The following is a 21285-nucleotide window of genomic DNA, read 5'->3' as shown; positions in this document are numbered from 1 at the left end:
AAAGCGTCATTTCAGATGGCTTACTGGGACACTTGTTCATAAGAGAGGTGACTGTTGCGGAACAGATTCTTCAGCTTGATACCTCTCAAGGTGGGGGAAATTATTACAGTGGCTTCTGAAAACTTTGCTTAAGTCAAGTGGATTTTCTAACGCTGTCAAGGACTTTTAACAGTGTGCTGAGACAGAGTTAAATTTAGGTACAATGAAATATTTGCCTATCTAAAAAACAGTAGACTTGCACGATCAAATAGATAAATTGTTCTAAATGAAAATTACACCATGGAGATCAATACCATCAAGATATCAAGAGGATATTCAAATGGAAAACTCTCCTCAACTATATTGTGCTTTGCACTTAGCACCTTCCTTCTCAGGAACTCAAAGCTCTTAGTATGCTAATACTAATGAATTTAGCCTCACAACATCTGGTGAGGTAGGTAAGTTTACCCCCATTTCACAGATGGGAAAACTGAGGCAGAATTCTGAAGTGACTTGCCCAAGGTCCTGCAACTTGTCAGTGGCAAAACCAGGAACATATTTTCACAAGTCCAGATCCCAGACCTCTGTCCCATTAAAGTCCCTCCCTCCTACCACAAAGCAAGCAATACATGCAACTTTTTTTTCCTCCTACTGCTGCTGTAGTCCTGGTGACAGAGGAAGTGAATGATTTTTCCCGATTGAATTCCCGCTTTCTTTGGCAAAAAGCACCCGGTTCTGTCCAAATGCTGCAATATGCTCTTTGCAGAGGTGTTTCTTCTGAGGCACAACACAAAAAAGATGGTTTCCCCATGGCAGGGAGACTGTACAGGTCCAAACAAAGTAGAGTCTTATTTTTTGCAGAAGACCTGCTGCTTGGCATTCTTCACACGTTGTTCCTCCTTCAGGTTCTTCTGCCGTGCATGTTTGCTGGAGATGAGTTCCACGTGTTCTGAGGGGAACCAGCCTCTCTCCCGGTCTGAAAGTTTTACTCCTTCCATCCATCCTGTGGTGTGGGGAAAAGCACAACATGAGGCAAAATAGTCAAACATTTTTTGATTCTTCCCAAAAGCCCCCTCCAATAAGGCCGTAAGGTCAAAGAAGAAGATCCCCTTTCAGCTTCCAAATAAGGGGTCTCAGTGAAGATGAAGAGTCCCTTCATCGTCTCAATCCAACATTCAGGAATGAGAGGCTACTTCTGAAACTGGACTGTGTTGCTAAAGCTTTACACTACCAGAGTAACTTCCTACCCATAATTTAAGATAGCCATTGTTCATTCTGCTCACCGTCATTGCTGTACTGCATAACCATGATGATATCTGCTTTCTCCAAAGCCAGCTCATCATTTTCCCGAGCCTTGTAAGTCTTTATGCATTGAACCTGTGGTGCATCTAAAGGGGAGGAAAGATCATAATGGTATAGTAGCAAGCAACAGTAAACCTGCGTGCAACAGCCCCAAAGGAGGTAGGGGATAAAGGACTGCCTAAACATTAAAGAGCAGAGAACTGGAAGGGAGACTACAGGTCTTGTACCTGATATGAGGAGTAAAAATAGGTAAAATAACTGGCAGAACCAGGCACTGAGGGAAAGCCCGTGAATACTTTCTTTAAAAAAAGTGTTCTGCCTTGGGAGTAATTTCTGGGATGTTCCACCTCACAGTGACTCCAACTCCTTTGAGCCAGACCACCCCCATTGCTGTAGAAGCAGAGCAGTCTCACCAGGGCATTCCAGCAGGTCCAGTTCTCCTCGCGGAGGAGCCAAAGCAGAGATCCACCTCAGCTTCTCACTGCTGGAAAACATCACCAGGTAGGTGTCAGGATTCAATGTGAGGGACAGAAGTCTGATGAATAGGGAATGGGGTGTGTGTGTGTGTGTGTACAGGTTTGCTCACAGGAGGGGTCAGGGAGGGGGTACTTGGGGAAATCAGAGAAAGTGGAAGTGGAGAAAGGGTATGGGAAAAGGCAAAACCTCCCATTTTCAGCGGCTGATGATATGACGTAATGTGATAGTATTGTATGAGCAGCTAAGATGAGAGAGGAGCAAGGCGGTTCATTAGGGGCTTGTTATGACAAGAGGATGTTTTTCAAGTCCTCTGCTCAGCAGCTGCATTTGATATTTCAGTATTTGGATAGCTGAGGGACAACCATCAGGCGTCTAGGAGGTGTCTGGCTATGGTAATGGGATATACTGAGGGTAACCTTGAGTTCTTACTGTGTCTCTGTACGAAACAAAAACTCCACTCTTTTTCCCTGGTTATTCTGAAGTAGAAAGAGACGGAAAACATTTTTGTTTGTTCCATGCAGTTTCACCTCGCACTTCTCCCCACGGACATCTGAGAAAGCAGCGTGATCAAACACAACAAAACGTCCACCCCTGCAGGTAGAGGAAGAACAAAACAAGTAGTGAGTTTTAAGGTGATGGGGGTTACAAAGTGTGTTCATGTCATGTTCTGATGTCAGGTAAACAAGAGTCTTCATCTGCTTCAGGTACCTTAAGCTTTGTTCTTGCAAGAAGTCTCAGAAGGCCAGAGGAGAGGGGACTTAATAAAAAAAGTAGAAATACTAAGCCCTGTCCTGTCAGGATTTTATTTGATAGCTTACATCTTAAAAACAAAAACAACACACACTCTCTCCTAAAATCCCAACATGCCCAACCAACAACTCTTAGTTTCTTGACAAACCAGTGATTTGCACATTCACTGATCTTCATACTGCCCTTTAGGAACAAATTATTTACCAAGTAAAACTAGAATAAATGGTTATTATTAAAGCGTTTCACATTATAGAGATGGAAAGGCAGAATAGAAGTGTTGCACTAGGGACCAGAAGATATCTTGTCATATTATCATATGTTGTAATTAAGAGTTGGGACTATCATATTCCACATACTTGCATGATACTCACATAATGTAGGGTTAGCAGAGTGACTTGACAAATGCTGCCACTTGCTGGCAGGCAGAGGGAAAGGACTCTTTCACCAAAGCACAGACCCAGAAAGAGACAGGTATTTTAGAAGGGGCAGCAAGAATTGTGTTGAAGCACTCACTCCTTGGGCCGAGACAGGAGCAGACAGTCATTGAAAAGATGTAGGTAGATGGGACGGGTGGTGACTTTCCATTTTGGACTCAGAGTGTTGAAGTCCAGTGCTGTCAACTCACCACACTTCACAAGTCGTCTCGACTGTGAGATGAGTGGGAATATCTGCAAGACAGAAATGAACATTTATGCCAAGTGTGTACAAGGAAATCAGTATCCATGAGTTTCGGATTTGCATTTGTGTGCTTCCATCTCTCCAGCTGGACAGGAGTATAAGTCATGGTAGGTACCTTCAGCTGAAGGCTGACACGAACGATTGGGCAAGCGAAGCACTGATGAAGAGCTGACCTGTGTGTGATATTCTGGTTCAACAGTTCTATGTATATTGGAGAGGAAAGCAAAAAGTAAGTGCAAGTGACTTTGTGAGGAAAAAGAGAAAATAGATTAGGCTACAGCAAGGCCCAGGGAATGGACGAGCTCACCTTGCACTCAAATTCAATCTTCTGGCTGAGGTAGATCAGCTCTTCAGTGCTCTTCATGCGCTGGACATTTTCATTGCAATCCTTGATGAGCTACAGAGGAAAACAGATGATCAATGAGGTGGGAGCAGAACTGCCTGGTGGGATCAGTACTAGTCCCAGGAGCCCCTCAAGAGTCAGTGTAAGCGACAGTTCCTTAGGCATCCTCCTGCAAAAAAAGTATTTTTCCAGGCAAGCATACTAAACTTCTCCATACCTTCTTTCTTAAGGAAGGTATTATTTAGATGAAGTCTCTGTGTATTGTTTTACCTTTGGGATACTGGGAGGAAGGGGGGCTACTAGAGACATCTCTCTCCCTTCAGGTTGAATTGTTGGTCATTTGGAAATAGCTCTTATTAGATGCTCCACTGTAAACACAGGAGGCTGATTAGATAGACATCAGCCCCAATTTTTCCACAAACCAGAGATTGTTGCTAGTAACTGCGAGGACAGGGCACAATGAAACAGAATTACTTCAGCCTGTAAGCAGCCTACATAGCTGCCTGAGGTTATACAGGGCAGCTGGATAACAGCGTCACAGAGATAATGCTGGCTTGAGCACAGCTGCAGTCTAAGGATTTCAGTGTATGACATCTGGCCCACCCACCTCAGACTGCAGTGTTTTGGGAGCTGTGCAGCAGGCAGGTGCAACCCTAAAAGTTTTAAGGAGGTATGCATCATGTTGAACTGGTCTTTAGGTAGAGAATAGGGGAGGGATTGTAAAAGAGAGTGACACTCCAAGAAGTTCAAATCATCACTACACAAAGCAGGAGCTAGCTAGGACAAGTCTAGCTTATGCCACTGTACAAATTCCAGAAAACAGGTTGTCCCAGAAGACAAATCCTGCCTCTGTAATAAATAGGATAGAGGAAGGGATGTGATAGGGTAATGTCTTGCCAATATTTTTAGGAATATTTTATTGTGGGGGCTAGGGTAATAGTTGATCAATAATTAGAGACAAAGGTAAGGAACACAAAGAGGGAATGGTGGCTAGGAGACTGGAAAAAGTGCGTCCTGAAAAAAGTAGTTTGACGTCATTGGTGAAGGTTCAGTCACATCCCAGCTGGCTCCTGCTTCAGTGCTTTCTGCTCACAGCTACCACTGCACATGCAGGAGAGTCATGTGAACACATGAATTTGTTACTGGTGAGGATCAATGACAAGGGCCTTCAACAAGGGTGAGGATCAATAAAAAGGAAAGGGCCACTTAGGTGCCCTGGCAGCTGTGTGATACAGCATGGCTATGGAGAATCACAGAATATCCTGAGTTGGAAAGGACCCATGAGGATCACCGAGTCCAACTCCTCACTCCACACAGGGCAACCTAAAAGTTAAACCAGATATCTAAGAGTGTTGTCCAAACACTTCTTGAACACCATCGGGCTTGGGACCATGACCACTTTCCTGGGCAGCTCGTTCCAGTGCTTGACCACACTCTCAGTGAATAACTTTTTCCTAATATCCAATCTGAGCTTCCCCTGATGCAGCTTTAAACCATTCCCTCGCATCTTATCACTGGGCACCAGAGAGAAGACCACCACCCTCTCTGCTTCCCTGCATGAGGAAGTTGTAAACGAGGTCTCCCCTCAGTCTCCTTTAAGATAAACAAGCCTGTTATCCTTAGCTGCCTGTCATAAATCACACCTTGTAGTCCTTTCACCATCTTTGTTGCCATCTTTTGGACATATTCTCATATTTTTACATCCTCCTTATACTGTGGAGCCCAAAACTGCACACAGTACTCAAGCTGAGTATAGTGGGACAATCGCTTCTTTCAACCAGTTAGCTATGCTGTGCTTAATGCACCCCAGGATACAGTCATCCCCTTTGGCTGCCAGGGCATATTGTTGACTCTTATTGAGCGTACCATCAACCAAAATCCCCTGATCCCTTTCTACAGCACTGCAGAACACATTGACAACATACCTTTTCAAGTGCATCATAGGCCTGTGTTGCCTGCACTTCCTCCTCAGACCCCGGCCGAGTTCTCTTCAGGATATTCTGTATGGGAGAAGATGTTTTTCATAATGCAGACAGGGAAAGCTGGACATATGTCTCTGGGAGGGGTAGGAGACACTAAGATGCCAGCCTCAAAGGAGGCTAGAGCAGTAGTAGCTGATGAGATGTGGAGATAACAAGGCCAGAAATTTGAGATGCAGAATGTTACTGATAAGCTGCCTTGAATTGGCCATCCCCTGAATACCTCATCGCATCAACTATCACGTACAAGTTACATGGCATAGGAGGCAACCATTAATCCAAGCACAAACAGCCTTACATACATAGTTGTTCTCTGCCTAATGCTCTTTCTCCAGATAAAAAATAAAAAAAAGTTAAATAATCAAAAAGAACAGTTTCATAGAAAGAGTTCAAAATTCATCCATTAGGGTCTCGCTGGTTCCCTGTCTGGAAGGCTCCTATTGGTCAACGTTGCAGGCAAAGAGTAGAGACAGGATGCCTTCCAGCAGGCAGCCAAGGAACCCTTGCTTTGTTTTCCTAGCAAGAAGCCAAAAAGGTTCAATAAAATGTAAATCGACATACTCTGATAAGACTACATAATTTCTTTCTTGGAGTACAACTGAAGTAAGTGTTGCAACAGTCCTAACCAATATACAAACTGCACTGCCTCACAGAGGCTATCATATCCAGTTCATGATGCTGGTCTAATGCACAGCAGGCATTTTGAACGATAACAAACAGGTTTGTTTTTGCAAAGGTATATTCACAATATATGCAACAGAGCAGCTTTAGAGCATTTTGCCAAACTTGTCACAGATGCAACACAAAGGGCTGTATGCAGTCCTTCCACCCACTGCTTGGAGCTATTTATTGGTCATATTCACATGACTTTCAGACTTAAAGGGTCAGCTTGAGAGAAACTGTAGGAAAGCAGAGAATCACCACAGTTACCTGTAGGAGGAGTTTGAGTCGAGTGATACGCTGGAAAGGGAGGATAAGGAAGGATTTAAGCGAGAGGCGCTGGCATACTGGATCACTTTCCAGTCTCTCCAGGACTTGCTGGAACCCTGCATTTCCATTTCTGTGGGAGTGGCAAAGAAAGAAGACATCCAGGCATCAGAGCAAATAAACAGTCTTCCTAATATCAGATTTCAGTGAGTGTTGGAATATTCCCAACAGTCAGGTTTTGTCCCTGGGGCAAGAGATGTCGAGAAACTGCGCCACTGCTGAAGAAGAGCAAGTATGGGTTTCTAACAGCTATAGAATGATAGAAGTACAACTGTTATTATATCTTTCGTCTTTCTGCCTCAGCCCTCCAGAATAAAAGCCAGAAACAAGATCTACGTTTTGATTCCCCCTATCAGTAGGACACCTTTCACAGAGACAGTCGTGATTTGTATTCTTTCCTTACACCACACGGTCCAGGTCCAGGGGCTGCATCCAGGGTCTGGAAACAGCTGCCTCCCCTCTCTTGCTACTCTTGAGGGGACCTGCGTTCCCCTGCTAACATCTCTCACCCTCTTAGACACAGCTACTGCCATCCAGCCTTCCATGTTGGGCAGTAGCAGATAAAAGACTAATGGTATGAGAGTAGCACCAGCTGCCAGAGTAGCCAATCCCATATCCTTGAAGAGATAGGGAAGAAGGTTGTAGGCCCAGTAGATGGTGCCCTAGACAATATTCTGGAGGTCCTTTCTGTGTGAAACTGAGCCTTCCCTGAAGGGAATGAATTGCAAGACTAGATCTCTCCCAGTCTGCAGCACCCAGAGACGGTGCCTGCACGATCGTTGGGAACAGAGTCTTCTCCTGGAATCACTGTAGCTTCGTTGGAATCGGGTTGTTATGAAGGGAAGCAGTGCAGAAATGACAAGGAAACCTTGCTTAGGACTGGGCCCATGTCTAAGCAATGCTTGGTTGTGCCACTGGGTACAGAAAAGGAGGAGAAGAGATGTTCCACTCTACCTCCCAGAGCAAGAGAGACCGACGGTGTTCTCTGGCCCCATGATTTTTAATCCATTTTAAAGACTCCTGGATAGCCAGTTAAGGCTTACTGACAGCAGCCATATTTTCTTAATTGCACAATCACAGAATGATTGAGGTTGAGTTTCACTTGAAATTATCACTTTCCAGTTCTTAGTCTGAAAACCACAGACTGAAAACCACTATTCAGGACAGTCTTTTTTTTCCTCTCCTCAGTAGAGAGGAAACTCGGTAGAGAGTTGCAATAGAATCGACTATTAATTATTCTTTCCCTTTCCAATGCTATGGGAGAGGAGCCTGCAGTAGCTCTGTCCTACTGTCCCAAATGCCATTGAATTGAAGAAGGTTCCTGCCTGTTCTTCTGGGGGTGTAGTGTGAGCTCTGGCCAAAAGCCTGTAGCTGCTGCATTCCTCATCATTTCAAAGGAGGAATATTCGAGGTGCAACAAGGAAGGAAGGGGGGAGAAGGGTGCAATAAATGAAAAAACTTACAGTAACCGCTGGAAGGTTTGCTCCTGATATGTCTGGTTTGTTACATATGGTAGATACACCCTGCGGAACTCAGGGGCGTGTTTCAGAGCCACATCACACACGTGGAAGGTGAATATGTCCTCCTCAAATTTCTCCTCCAAGTCAAAGAGGAAACTGCAGCACATGGTTGCGGTGCCATAAAAGGAGAGGGAAATACCAGTGTCATTTACTAAAGCAGAAACATCCTCAGTCCTCTAAACTCCTGACAGCCCACATATAAGCACAAGACAGCTCTCTACTTCTAGGGAGAACATAATGCCTGTACAATGGCAATTTAGGGCTGGATATCAGATAAGAAGAAGCAGAGTCAAAAGACCTCTGTTCTTGAGAAGGCATACTTCTGAAGGTATGGTCAGGAAACAACTGAAAATTAAGACATCACCAGAATAATCCCACTAGTAGAAATGGAAAAGATAGCAGCAAACCTTACTACCTTAGTGATATATGTAGCCAAGCCTTGCAGGAGAAAAGCAGAACAGAATCCTACAACATACAGGATTCTTTGCATATGGGGTCACATCTGCATTTTATGACTTATGCTCAATTGATTCACATTAGGTTCTGCCATGTGACAGCTGTAACTTACTCCCCCCGCCCCCTTTTTCTTTTTTTTTTTTTCCCTTTTTGTTTTTTTTTTGTTTGTTTTTCCTTTTTTTTGGTTGTTGTTCAGGGCTTGTGCAGCTGCTTCTTGTCTTCTATTTGGCAGGAGCTGCATTTGGTTTGGGCTGGGGTCTAGTCAAGTTTAGTTGTAGTTGAAGCCAACAGGGCATGGCTACAGTAGCATGTTGAACATTTTGATCTCCCGCAACGAGCTCTGGGACTTAACACCAAGATTTATATTCCCCTGTCACCTATAAAGATGAATGTTCCTTTTAGGGCAGCGTTGGTACGCAATCACAAAGTGCTATGTGCGTGTATCTACCTTGAAGGTCAGTGAACACACGGAACAGGAGTGAGAGATGTTACTGATGGAAATGATGGGCTGTGTCTATGCTTCATGGAGGATGTTAGACATGGAAGTAAAGGGCCATCTCTCACCTGGCACTGACATCGCGTACATCATGAAGGCGGGAGAAAAGCCACTGACGCTCTTGATTGGTGAGCATTGCCTGGAGCTCTGCTGATCGCTGGAAGTGATCCACTGCCACATTTAAACTGCGCAGGTATGACGCCTCAGATATTATCAACTCAAACTTGGCCTTGAGAGATGAAAGAAGGGAGCACAGCATCAGTAGACTAGGCAAGTTTGTGAGGAGTCTTACAGAGAACAGACAGGACCAAAGCAAGAAAACCTCCTAGCACATAACGTAAGTAGCACGTAAATACAAAAGAGGCCTTAGGAATGAAGGGCAAGCATGCCATTATATATAGCCTGTCTTTCTAAAGACAGACTTGTGGTACAACTTAAAAGAAAAATAGCTACCTGCTCTCAATTTACTTTTTGTTCCCTCTCAACTCCACTTTCACTAGGTTCCTTGTTTTACATGCTGTCACAAATTTCCCAGTATGTGCATCACTCGTGTTTTTCTCCTTCATCGTGTTTCCAATGCTGTTGTCTTCACCTCTTTCTCTGGGTCTTCCCACACACTTTTCAGTTCCTCTCATTTTCCTTACCCAGTTTCTCTATGTGCCGTTTTGCTGAACCCATACTTCTTCCTGTTTCCTCTCAGCCCTCCAACTTACACAGGTCTATTTGTTAAACTTGCACTCTAACCACAGGAACTACAATTCACTGTGGTTTTATTAGCATCTCTCATAAGCTTGTGTGTGAGAATACTGGAAATCATCTACTTTAATATTCTCTTTTGCATTGAACATGCTCAAAATTCCTTGGTTTATCTTGTTCTAATTTCCCACGTCTGTTTTCATGAAATTACTGATATAGTCTAGAGTCTGTCCTTCAGTGCTCCTTTTCTTTACCATTCTGAACTTCAGCACTGTACGACTTCACAAGCACTGGTACCACATTCCCATACTGCTTACATGGGTAGAGGTGACCACTGTATTCAAGCACCTGCATTCCCACATCAGACATTTTTGCTCTCCACTTTAAAAAGCGCCCACCTTCTGGGGACACTTCTTGACTACAGATCACCCATCTACCTTGTTACATCTGTGCATTACCTCCTGCAGCTTCTGCTCGTCACGGGACATATTGAGTAGTATTCTGCTGCCTCGTATCATGGGGATGTCCTGCCAGAGGGACGCATTAGATGAGACTGACAGACGTTGCAAATACGAGTCCTGGGGAGACAGCACTTTCCTCCGTAGCCTTGGGGAGCTTGGGAAACTTGACTCTATATCCTCTGCGAAAGAATCCACTCTCTTCTGGCTTTGAATGGCCTTGTTGAGAACCACATCACTGTACTCCTGATAAAGCAATCTTGCTGCGAAGAGAGGCATATACATTTATGCTTTCTACAGCAGCTATCTGCCATCTGCTTCAGTCTGGAGAAAACTCTGCTACTGTCTCAGATTAGGATAACTGAATACATTAGACCACATGCATCCGCTATAAGCAAAGCTCACCAGCTGCCTGAGTGTACTGCAGGACTCTGGTTTCACTGTCTCCACCCAAACACCATTCTCTAATGCCCCCTCCTTGCTGCCATGTGGCAGGAGACCCTCTCCTTTGTGCTCACTGCAAGGGTGAGAGGTGATGGAGGAGAGAGGTCTGCCACAGCACTTCAGACAGAAGATACTTACAGGAGTTGATCAGTTTGGAGTGCCGACGTTTGAAGTTCTCCATTGCATCTGCAGGTTTCTTCTCTCTGTCAAGGAATAAATTTGGAAACAAAGAGCAAATGAAGAGCACAGTGCCAGAGATGGCTTATCCAAATGTTAGTAACAGATCTGGCACGGCAAGGACCTCTCTTTCCAAAAAGCTCAAGCTCCACATGCTTTACTTAATGAAGAATAAAGTTTGGCTCGATGGAAACACTGTCCTAAAGGGACAGAAATACTTCTGCTGCAATGTGGTCCTCTCCCAGAGAGCATAGACTGAAACACATGCCTAAGTCATTTTATTATAGTTTTCTACTCCTTATCATCATCTTTGGTCCCTCTAGGAACAATGAAGAGCATCAGGTGTCTGTTCAACAGGATGGGGGCAAATTCTAAGGGGCCTTTGAGAGACTTACCGCAATGTAACTGTTTCTGAGCTGACTGGTGGTTCCTTGTGTGCCTTGTGAGCTTCTTCCTCTGAAGGAACAGAAGGGATTTCTACATGTAAGACAATTAAAAAGTAAACACAAGTCAGACTTTAGAGTCGAACTACAATCCTAACAATACACAAATACCACTTACCTGTACCCCACCTAAGTGGTGTGGTGGTCTCGGGTTGGAATACAGGTGCCCTCCTGACCTTTATTTCTGGGTCAGAAACTTTCTGGTTTTAATAATCCTTGACATTACTTACATTTTACAACTATTATTTAGTCAAATTTGCTTTTCATACCAAGAATAAGGCTGACACTTTCAGAGATGACAGTAACTCTAAAGCTTCCATCTTCAGTTGCCCAAACAAATACACTGCCTGTAGGCTCTATTTGGTGCTGCCTTTCCCCTTTCTGCAACTCAGGCCAGGCATCAGAATATCAATGGACCCGAAGTCACTAGTCATCTCCAAAAGTCTTGTGTGGATGCCAAGCGCCAAAAACTCTCAGCGACTTCTGGGGCAGAATGCTGGACATCTAACAAAGTCACTCCTAATAAGAGCCTTAGAAGAGATGTGGCCTGAGAATAAATGCTGTAATCCAGTTCTCACATTTATGTACTATGTGAGCATTCACAAAATGCTGTTTGAGTCAGCTTCTGTTTATGTAAAACCGAGGAAGCACATATTTTTCTTTTGTTTTGTGAGGGGTTTAATTAAATAGGGTATATATATAAACAGTGTGTGTATATATATGTATACGGTGCATATATAAAATTCATTGGAAACAGGAGGAGTAAGCAAGCCCAAAGACTGAGCTGCAAGTATGGGTCAGGGGAAAGACAATACCGTTGGCCTTGAATGTTTTAGAATTTGGAACCAAGAATTTAGAGAATTTACACGAACAAATTTTCACTCAAGTGCTGCCAAATCATTTACACCCTTCAAAATTCCCCCCCTTTTCCTCTGTGCCAAAAATCCATCATGTTGTGGAGCCTGGAAAATAAACTAAGTAGGAGCTGAGAAGCAGCAAGTATGTTTAAAGTTCATGCAAGATATAATAAAGAACAAACATGCATCTTGACAATAAGTAGTGTCTGAACGCCCTGCTTTACAGAAGATGCATGTTTTCCATTCATGACATCAGTGATTCGGCTTCTATGAAAGTTGGGACCTTGGACTTGACAAATTTGCTTTCTTATCTGTAGTCTCAAATCCTACATTCTCAGGAAGATCATCTCTTTCAGAAGGTCAAATTTGAACCTAAAGGTATCAGTTGCAAAATAAAGAGAGGTAACAAATAAACATGGAACTAAAACATGCCGTAACAGATATGGGGTACTAAGGATGTGTGCATGCATTTTCCTTACTGCTTGGAAATGGATTGCTACAAGCGCAGCAAAATGCAACGGCCATGGGATGGCAGCAGAGATGACGAGCAGGAGCTCTGAACTGAGCCCCACCAAGAAACTCATTCCTGCAGGTAGGCCAAAACAGCCCATGTTACTGAATAAGGGCAGCAGATCATTAAACATGGAGAAAGGACAAGAAGAGAAACTGGATGCGAAGTCGAGAAGTGAGGGATCCGTGAAGTGAGATAAGCTCTCTGTTGCAGGTGTTAGTGTGAAACGAGAGGACTGAGCCCCAGAGCGCAGCGCTAGTCAGAAAACAAGCAGGATGCACTGGTTACTGGGCAGCAGAAAGGAGCTAGGGGAGACTTGGGAGGGGGGAGCTTGGGGCAGCACAGGAATGGGACTACAGGGCTGGAGTGAAGACTGTTACTGGAAAGGCACAAGAGCAATGCCAAGCTCTCCGCAGTCATGCCTCTCTATCAGACTGCCGATTTAATTTAATCCTACAGTTTTGGTATCTGCAGTAAGTTTGTTGGGGGAAGTGGAGGAGAGAACTCACCCTGCAAGATGTCTGGTGGTACTGATGACCTCTTCAGGCCCTGCCGATGCCAGTCCTTGCTTTTCACTCGGCGTTTAATTGTGTTTTCTTGATTGACTGCTGGCTCCTGTGCAATGACTGTTTTTTTGTCTGGCCAACTTGACGATTTTTCCAAGGGTGAATGTCTGGGTATTTCCTCCTTTGGCTGAGGTACCCAGTGGTGTTCTCCTTCTACTTCCAGCCTTTGCTTGACCCTCCTTTCATCTTCTGTTTTCTCTGTGATTGCCAATGGAGCTTGGATGTTCTTCGTGTCCACACCAAAGATGCCTGCCTGTTGCTCCCATCGCAGCTCTCCTGAGACCTCCTCTTCCTGGCAGGTCGTTCTGGTGGTTGGTGGTGATGGAGGGCTGAGTTGGAGAAAGTGGATTGGATTGGTGAATGCTAACATTGGAAGTGGCTGTGCAGAGTTTCTGCTCTTGGAGTCTGTGGATGTTATCAGGCCTTCCAGCGAGGGCCAAGAAGGGTGATCAGGTGAGGATTTTCCACGCTGTATATCCACATGCTGATCCGTTGTTTCAGGGCTGGTGTCACAGCCACTGGCCAACGCCTCATTTCCAATAGCAGAAGAGCTTTTGGCCAACAAACTGACCCCTGAGTCATCAGAAGTCTCTGTATCGTGGGTACCTGAGTCACCGAGATTACACTCTCTAGTTACTGGAACAAGGTCACCTTTCTCTGCTACGTCCTCTCCATCAGAAGCAGAGGCCACAGCGTTAGAGGCAGCAGTCCGGAGAGGATGGATTATAGTAGGGTGAATGGCTAGTAACTTATTATTGTCCATACCACAGTTGAGATGTGGCCTGGAGTGGGGCACAGGAGCCAGAGGCTGATAACTTTCAAGGGCTGGAGGTTGGGCAAGGTGATTTGCACTTAGTGCACAGGCCTGAGGTTGACTGGGGCTTTGGACATGGGAAGGGGGATGAGGAAGCTGTTTGGCATCAGGCTCAGACACCAGAGGTAGGCTTAAGTGAGACACAGGGGACAGAGGTTGTTCTTGCTGTGAACCAGCAAGGACCATATCTTCTTCAGAGGGCCAAATAAGGGTGCTCAGGACACTGGAGATCCTGGATCCAGGCTCTTTTTGGTTTAAACTGCAGTCAGACTGATCAAGTAAAGGCATTTGTTGTGCTTCATGATCCACATTTGCTCCTATTCCTTTTCCTTGAATAATGGCACTTTTTTCTGTGGGTTTTTGCTGAATTGTCTCTGGCTGGTTCAGGGGAGTAGAAGTTCTGCCTGGTGTTTGGGGTGCTTCCAGAGGCCGTGCAATGATAGCCACAGTCCTCCTATCCTCAGGAAGGCTCCCCTCTAGAGGAAGACAGCTCGTGTGTATTACGGAGAAAGAAGATGGGCCACTAAATTCTTCATGAAAGCCTTCCTCAGAAGTTAGGAGTTCACAGGAAGTGTTGCCCCCCCCTGGATCAGTACTTACAATAGCAGTTTCCCCTGATGTTGCATCCTGCACTTGCACAGAAGCAGCGTGGTTGGCTGGCTTCTCTACAGAGTCCAGCAGTTTGTTCAGGTTGGCACCAGGACAGTCCTTAGGGGTTACAAAGGCTGTTAAATTAGCACCCTCTTGCTGTGGGCCAGATGCTGAAGCCACAGAAGTGAGCTTTGAGGGTAAAGCTGGAACGAAGTCCTGAAGCTCAGCTTTTACCAAATTTTCTGTAACAAGATGAGGATCTATAGGATCAGGTGGCTCCAAGTTTTTGGTACCAGAGGAAGGGTGTGCTGGAACAGAAGCCTCTGGGTTCTCTGCACTAGAAGGTGCTGCCACTTCTCCATGGAATGGAGCATCTCTTTTATAAAACCTCTGGACAGCATTTCCATACCTGTCACTATGCTCATCCTCCTTGCCCAGTCTTGTCCTGTCATCCCAGTCAGCTTCTCCCACATCCTGACCACTAATGGAAAAGCGGCCAGAGTCTGCTAGGTCTTCTGCCTGGTCAGAGATACGGCAGGTCTGTGGAGGTGCCACTGATGCTTCACCCACTGGGTTCAGGTTATTTGAGGACAGAGGGCTGACAGCAGGCGGCTGACATCCAGAACCTGCTTCTGTGACACAAGCTTTCAGCAGTACATCCTCACCAGGATGATGACCCACAGAGACAGGTTCCCCAGGAGGAAATGCTGAACCTGTTTGCTCAGTCAAAAAAGCATTCTCCAAATCACACAAATCCACATTATGCCTGAGAACACAAGATCTCTGTAATGTGAAAGCTGATGATAGGGCCTCCAGTTTGAGCTCTTCCTCCAATTTGAGCTCTTCCCTCTGCAGTTGTTCCTGCTCATTTTGTTCCTTGTTTTTCTGATCTTTGCACTCGAAAGATTTTCCGTCTTCTGGCAGATTCTGCTCTTTGCACTCTTTCTTCTTCTCTTCCTGCTGCAGTTCAGACACTGTCTCGTCCTCTGCTGGTTCCTTATGCTGTGAAGTATTCAATTCCTCAATTTTTTTAGCAGTATCCTTTACTTGGAAGGTATGCGCTGCTGGAGATGCAGGTCTGCCCTCTGTTTTTCTGTGATCATCTTCAAGATGAAGGCATTTGGAAGCAGATGAGTTTTCTTTAGGAACCATTACTGTTCCCTGGTCTTTGACCATGCTGCTATTCCCTGTTTCACCAGCTGGGATCTTTCCTTCTACTTGTAGCGAACTTATTTGGCTGTCATCTGTTAAAGTGGAAAGCAATTGATGGGAAGAGGAAGACTCTGTATTCTCTTCCAAACCCTGGAGTGCTCTTATGCTTTCCTTAGCATCTTCAGAAGTGTAAGGTTTACCCATGTCCTCTACTGCTTCCTCTGAGGTAGGCTGCTCATCAGTTGCTGGTGGCACTATGTTGCTGCTTTGCTTCTGCTCTACATCAGCACCAACCTCCTGCAAAGAATCTGTGGAGATCTTATCCAGAAACGGTTCAGCCTTATAATGCCCCTCTGAAACAGTTTTACACACCAAGAAGCACTTAGGTGTCTCTCTCTGAGAGGAAATGGCATCCGCCAAAGGAGATTTCGGATGCTGGGCCTGAGGGTCTGAGCCATGAAAAGCCCGTTCTGCCTGGCACTGAGGAAACTCAGTGCTGAGGTCCACAGCCTGCAGGATGGCGTTGCCAGGAGCTGGCACATCCTGGACAGTGCTGGGAGAGGAAGAGTCCTGGTTGCTTTCCAGGTCAGCCAGCTCTACTTGCTTAAGTTTCCGAGAATAATCCAGTCCACCCTCCTCTAAAAGCACTTCTTCCAATTCTGAGAGTCCCTTTTGAGGCTCTGCATCACCTTGCTTTTGCTTCAGTCCTGCTGGTGCTTTTTCCAGAGGTTTAGAGGGTCTGCCCAACATCTCTGCTGCTTCCCCTGGAGCAGAATGGCAGTCCTTGGGAGTGTTAAGCTCTGCTCCCTTTGCAGAGTCAGATGGGCTGGTGCTCATTTCAGCTGACGTGTGAGGGGCATGATGCTCTCTTTCGATTGCTGCAGAATCCCAGGCTTCCCCAGTGGTGCTGCCGGCTTCTGGGGGAGCAGTACCTCCCTCACTGGTTTCTTCAGACTCCATCAGTGATACATTCTGTTAAAGAAAAATGCATTTTTTTGTTACTACTACAGAATAATACAGTGGATCTAACTGGCTTAAGAGACTTTTAAAAGCAGGCACTAATGCAGCTGAGAAAAAAAAACCCAAAATACATACTTAGTGGGTGATAAGAGTTGGGAAACAAATACCAAAACTGAGGGTAGGCAAACACCTGATGTAAGCTTGCAGTACAGGAGTAATGCCAAAATAAAACTGCTAGTGTCTTTTTAGTTTTACATGTAAATCCAGAAAGTGACTTTGGTCAAAGAGCAGAGATGCTGATCTCTCTGTAACAGCTGCAGTGCAATTTATGAAAAGTGTTGGCCATGGCTAGCTATCTCAGACCCAAAAGGGGATATCAGAAGGCATTCAGGGAACAAGAAAATCACCAAAATCTCCATTAATTTTTGTGGGGCATGGTGGATGAATACTCATGACCTCTCCTAGTGGCTAGCTGAGTCTTAGAGAACTCTGGTTTCAACAGGGAAAGGCCTGTACTTCGGAGCTGGTGGGTCTCTTTACAGATCTCTGTGTAGGTATGTGCAACACAGGGCCTGATTGCAAATGATCACAAGAATTGATTAGCAAGAAGTAGGAATGTATGAATTTGTTTAACTCAAAACTAGGACATGACACAAGACGAGATATTTGAAGGCTCTAAACCACATGAGTTGAGACAACCACCTCTAGTGTGTGTGGACATATCTACAGACTAAAGAGAAAATAAATTATCATTTAGATTACCCTTTTAGTTTAAAAAAAAAAAAAATCATGTCAGGATTGTTGGACAGTTTCCCAAAGGATTTAGTGGAATTTCACATCCCTTACTGCAGCTGAAGTTCAGACATGACAAAACACTAGGGAATGTAGTTTGGGAAATGTTTGTGAAAAGGATGGTAGAATCTGATTCACTGCTTTTATCTTTCTGGCTTCTACCCATCCCATAACCCACAATCCCTACCTGAAAAGACATGAGAAAGAAACAAACCTGAGTGGCTCCCCTCCCTATTCTTCTGCTTTTGGGACACTTTCTCTAGCATTCCAGTCTGTCTTCTCTATTCTTTATCCCCTGCTTATCAGAAATGGCTTCTAAATTGCTGCTTTGGGCTGCTTCACACTGGGTACCCTCGCATTCATACCAGAGCTTGTCATTTAGCCCTGAAGGATTTGCTGCAGTGTGCAGCCACAGTCAGGCTTCTCCCTGAACAAAGCTTCAGTGTTCTACTCCTTCATACTATCTTACAGCTGTCAAAGTTTCCACACGTGAATGCATAGTCCTGCATCTTTTGGTCAGAGAAACCATTCCACATTTCTTCAGGTAAAAGCCCGCAAGCTGTCTAGCGGCACAAAAGCCCCAAGGCTTTTGAACTCTGGAGAGTTCACAGAGCTTGTGCAGAAAGAAATTATTTTTCTTGCTCTAAACAGACAACTAAATCTATATGCTTTTTCTTTCCCTGGCATTCCTAACTTCCCTACAACTTTAAGAATACCATTTTTTCCAGAGTGTCAACTGCTGTTGGGGGTGTGTGCATGTGTGACCATTTCAACTGGAGAGGCTCACGCACAGAGAAAGGAAAGCCTCTCCACGGAAGGAGAAATCTCTGAGATCAATGGCAATTTCCTTGTGCTGGAGTGGCTCTATAATCACAAGTAATTTTTTCTGAGCCCACACAGACAGTAAAAGTAATAAGGGTATGACTACATCTGGACTAATTGTCTCAGTTAACTCCGTGGCCAGGGCATGGCTGACCTTAAAGCTGGTTTAGCATATATTTTCCCTTACATCAAGTGAAACAGAACACTTGCTCTGAAAGCAACAAACCTGTGCTGTGGAGTTAGAACTAAGTGTGATACACACCTTATTCATGGGTATTTTCATCATCTTATAGCTTTAAAACAAAACGGGGGAGGGGAAGAGTTAACTAATTAACTCAGTTAACTTTCTTCCTGAATTATTTTTTTCCCCTCATTGAATCTTTATTTTTTTTTTCATATTGAAAAGATACTCTTTCTTACAAAACCAGGATTACTCAGCAATTTAGATTTTTTTCCTGCAAGTAGTTGTAAATAGTTATAATTTCAACAAACAGTATGTTTCAAAGAGATATGTGCATTCAGAAAGTTCCCACAGGGCCTCTGCCACATCTTACTTCTGCCAGTTAATAGCCAACTACTTTGGTGCTGCTAAACCATCTTTTGAAATGGTTGCACATGGGAAGGTACAGGACTGTCAGGAAGAAGTTGCAGCACAGAAACAAGAGAGCTTGGCAGAACACAAAAAGTAGCAGAGTCATAAACTTAGAAGCAGCCACCTTGTCCAAGACAGGATCAACTTTACCTGCATTGTCCCTGATAGGTATTTCTACCCCTCCTTTAACAAAGGTTCCATGATCACATCGGATCACTCTTGTGCTGGACACTCTTCCTACTACCCAACTTGAGTTTCCCCTGCTCCATGACTAGAAAAGTACTGCTTATCACACCTAATACAGACAGTTTTCAAGAACAGGCTCACTGGGAGCAGAGAGACTCTGAGTGGTCTTGGACACAACCTGACAGCAAAGGAAGGTTTACTACTAATAAAGACAGGGTGGCCTCTAAATGTCTGAATAGCAAGATCCTCAAACTCAAACCCACACTCTGCAAGGGGAAGAGGACCTCTTGCTCACTGTGCTGTTACAGATGTACACAACACTGAATTTCCTCTTATTAAGCTCAAAGACCTAGTTTCCCCTTCCCTGGCTCTGTTGCAGGGAATTTGGACAGGTGAAAGGACAAGTTTAAAGCTGCATTTGGATCAGTTCCATGATGATACTGGAAGACAAGGTAGAGGGAGGTGCACAGCAGATCAAGACTGGAAGCTGCCCAGTGAGATTTGTCTCATCGTATTACTGCCAGGTGTTTGCACACCTCAAGAAAAGCAAGCAAGAAGCTTTGAGAAGTGACACAGAAGGGACAAACTTCTGCAGAGATAGTGGGGGGAGGACTTACGCATCTAGTCAGAGAAACAGTTAAGCTCTTGCTTGAAGGCTGGTTCACTGTAGTGAGAGACACAGATGCCTCTGCAATAAGGATTTAATGGAGATGGGAGGAAAAATAATAAAACAAGACAGACTACACCTGTAGCCTTTATATATGGAGGAGCTACATACAAAAGCCCAGTAGTTACTGGAAGAGATTGCCTGTGGAGCACTGCTGTTATGCTCCCACTACAGGTCAGCTTGGCATTTCACCAGAGGAGAGCCCAGGAGATCCCCAGGAGCTGAGCGAGCCAATGCAAACTTTCAATTAGTATTTGCAGTCAGGACAATAACATGACAGATGAGCATACAGGAGCCTATCTGGCAACTGCCAACTTCTAGCAGGCTACATAAACTCTCCCTGAAACCCCACCATTACGGCTGTTGGGGCTTACTGGTCTTTTACATCTCTCCAGATCAGATGTAGAGCATGCCATCTCTCCCTCTGCTCTAACAGCACTTCTCAAGTGAGGTGGCCTGATGGCCCCTGTTTAGATAAAGCTAGCCATACTCTTCTCCCAAGAGGGCCTGGAAATCCAGGACTTCAGCTCACACACACAGAGCAGTGTGAAGCAGCTATTGCCTAACTCGTAGGTAATTCTGGGTGCAAAAACTCACTGCAAGCTGGAACCGTGACAGGGTGCAGCTGGCTGCATGCCAGCATGAAAACAAAGGGGTAATGCTTGGTTGTACTGCAGTAAGAAGCAGAAAATTTGAGAGAGGAAGGGTGAGGAAGGTGGTCAGCTAAGCAAAACGGGACAGCAGTGAAAGCACTAGTGGACAAAGCAATTCCTGTGATGATGCACTCATCCATCCAAAGCTTTCCCAGATTACAAAAGGCAATGTGAGTGTCATACTTCCTTCCAGTGTGGGTTAGTGTACATGGATGGAGATGACAAACACTTCTGGTTTTAAATAGAAAGTACCTCACCTTCCCTTCCCCCCTCCTCCAACAAACAAGAAAGGAGAAATAACAAGTGCTATCAAGCACAGACAAGCCCTTCGCCTAGCCAGGAAACAAGGCAACACAGAATTAAGAGGAGCCCTGAGCTGCTCCTCCTCCAAAACCACGGAGAAACCTAGCTTTTTGGTGTGCCTCCTTCACCCTCCCCACGCAGTGCTGGCTGCAGCCCCCACACCAAGGCTGGCCATGCTCTCCACCCTGCTCCCCCTGCCACAAGTGCCAGGGTGTCTCACACGCCCAGCCTGCTGCAAACACGCTCCCGGCAGAGAAAGCCCTGCCCTGCAAGGATGGGCTGGGCCCAGCCACCCTGCCGGAACTGCACCAGCCGCCACAAACACTCTACAGCCCACTGGGCTGCTGGTTGGTACACATGGGGCTCCTTTCCCCAGCTCTCTTCCTTTTCTCTGATGGAGCAGCGAGATGTTCTGGCCGTGAAAGGAAAAAGTCAGTCTCAACAACCTTTGAGCAGCATGGACAAGGACACCGATTTTCTTACTAAAACAAAGGCTTCTCCAAGCAATCCATCGCTTGGGCATATCCTTGGTGCAGAAATGCCAAAGCCAGCTTCAAGTGCTGCAGCTCAGGTAGTTCTGTGTAGGCTGTAACATGCACCCAAGGGGCAACAAGGCTGCCCCAAGCCCCTTCCT

At 45.2% G+C, this 21285-nt stretch overlaps 1 protein-coding gene across 1 annotated transcript in view; it reads right to left on the bottom strand.

Annotated features, from left to right (window-relative positions):
• Positions 1 to 735: 735 nt before the first annotated feature.
• The window catches only part of ARHGEF5 (Rho guanine nucleotide exchange factor (GEF) 5), a 48251-nt gene continuing 27701 nt past the window's right edge, over positions 736 to 21285 (bottom strand). The window contains exons 4-17 of the mRNA XM_009887455.1: positions 13063 to 16648; positions 11138 to 11219; positions 10704 to 10768; positions 10122 to 10384; positions 9036 to 9196; positions 7959 to 8111; positions 6439 to 6568; positions 5455 to 5529; positions 3494 to 3583; positions 3022 to 3176; positions 2188 to 2349; positions 1695 to 1765; positions 1263 to 1367; positions 736 to 982 (exon numbers count right to left, since the gene is read on the bottom strand). Of these exons, the coding sequence (XP_009885757.1) occupies positions 828 to 982; positions 1263 to 1367; positions 1695 to 1765; positions 2188 to 2349; positions 3022 to 3176; positions 3494 to 3583; positions 5455 to 5529; positions 6439 to 6568; positions 7959 to 8111; positions 9036 to 9196; positions 10122 to 10384; positions 10704 to 10768; positions 11138 to 11219; positions 13063 to 16648 (5253 nt within the window). The 3' untranslated portion in view covers positions 736 to 827. The remainder of the gene's footprint in view (positions 983 to 1262; positions 1368 to 1694; positions 1766 to 2187; positions 2350 to 3021; positions 3177 to 3493; positions 3584 to 5454; positions 5530 to 6438; positions 6569 to 7958; positions 8112 to 9035; positions 9197 to 10121; positions 10385 to 10703; positions 10769 to 11137; positions 11220 to 13062; positions 16649 to 21285) is intronic.

The sequence above is a fragment of the Charadrius vociferus genome, unplaced genomic scaffold, assembly GCF_000708025.1.
Source record: "Charadrius vociferus isolate BGI_N301 unplaced genomic scaffold, ASM70802v2 scaffold116, whole genome shotgun sequence".
Lineage (NCBI taxonomy): Eukaryota > Metazoa > Chordata > Aves > Charadriiformes > Charadriidae > Charadrius > Charadrius vociferus.
This window is presented reverse-complemented; position numbering and strand designations above follow the sequence as displayed.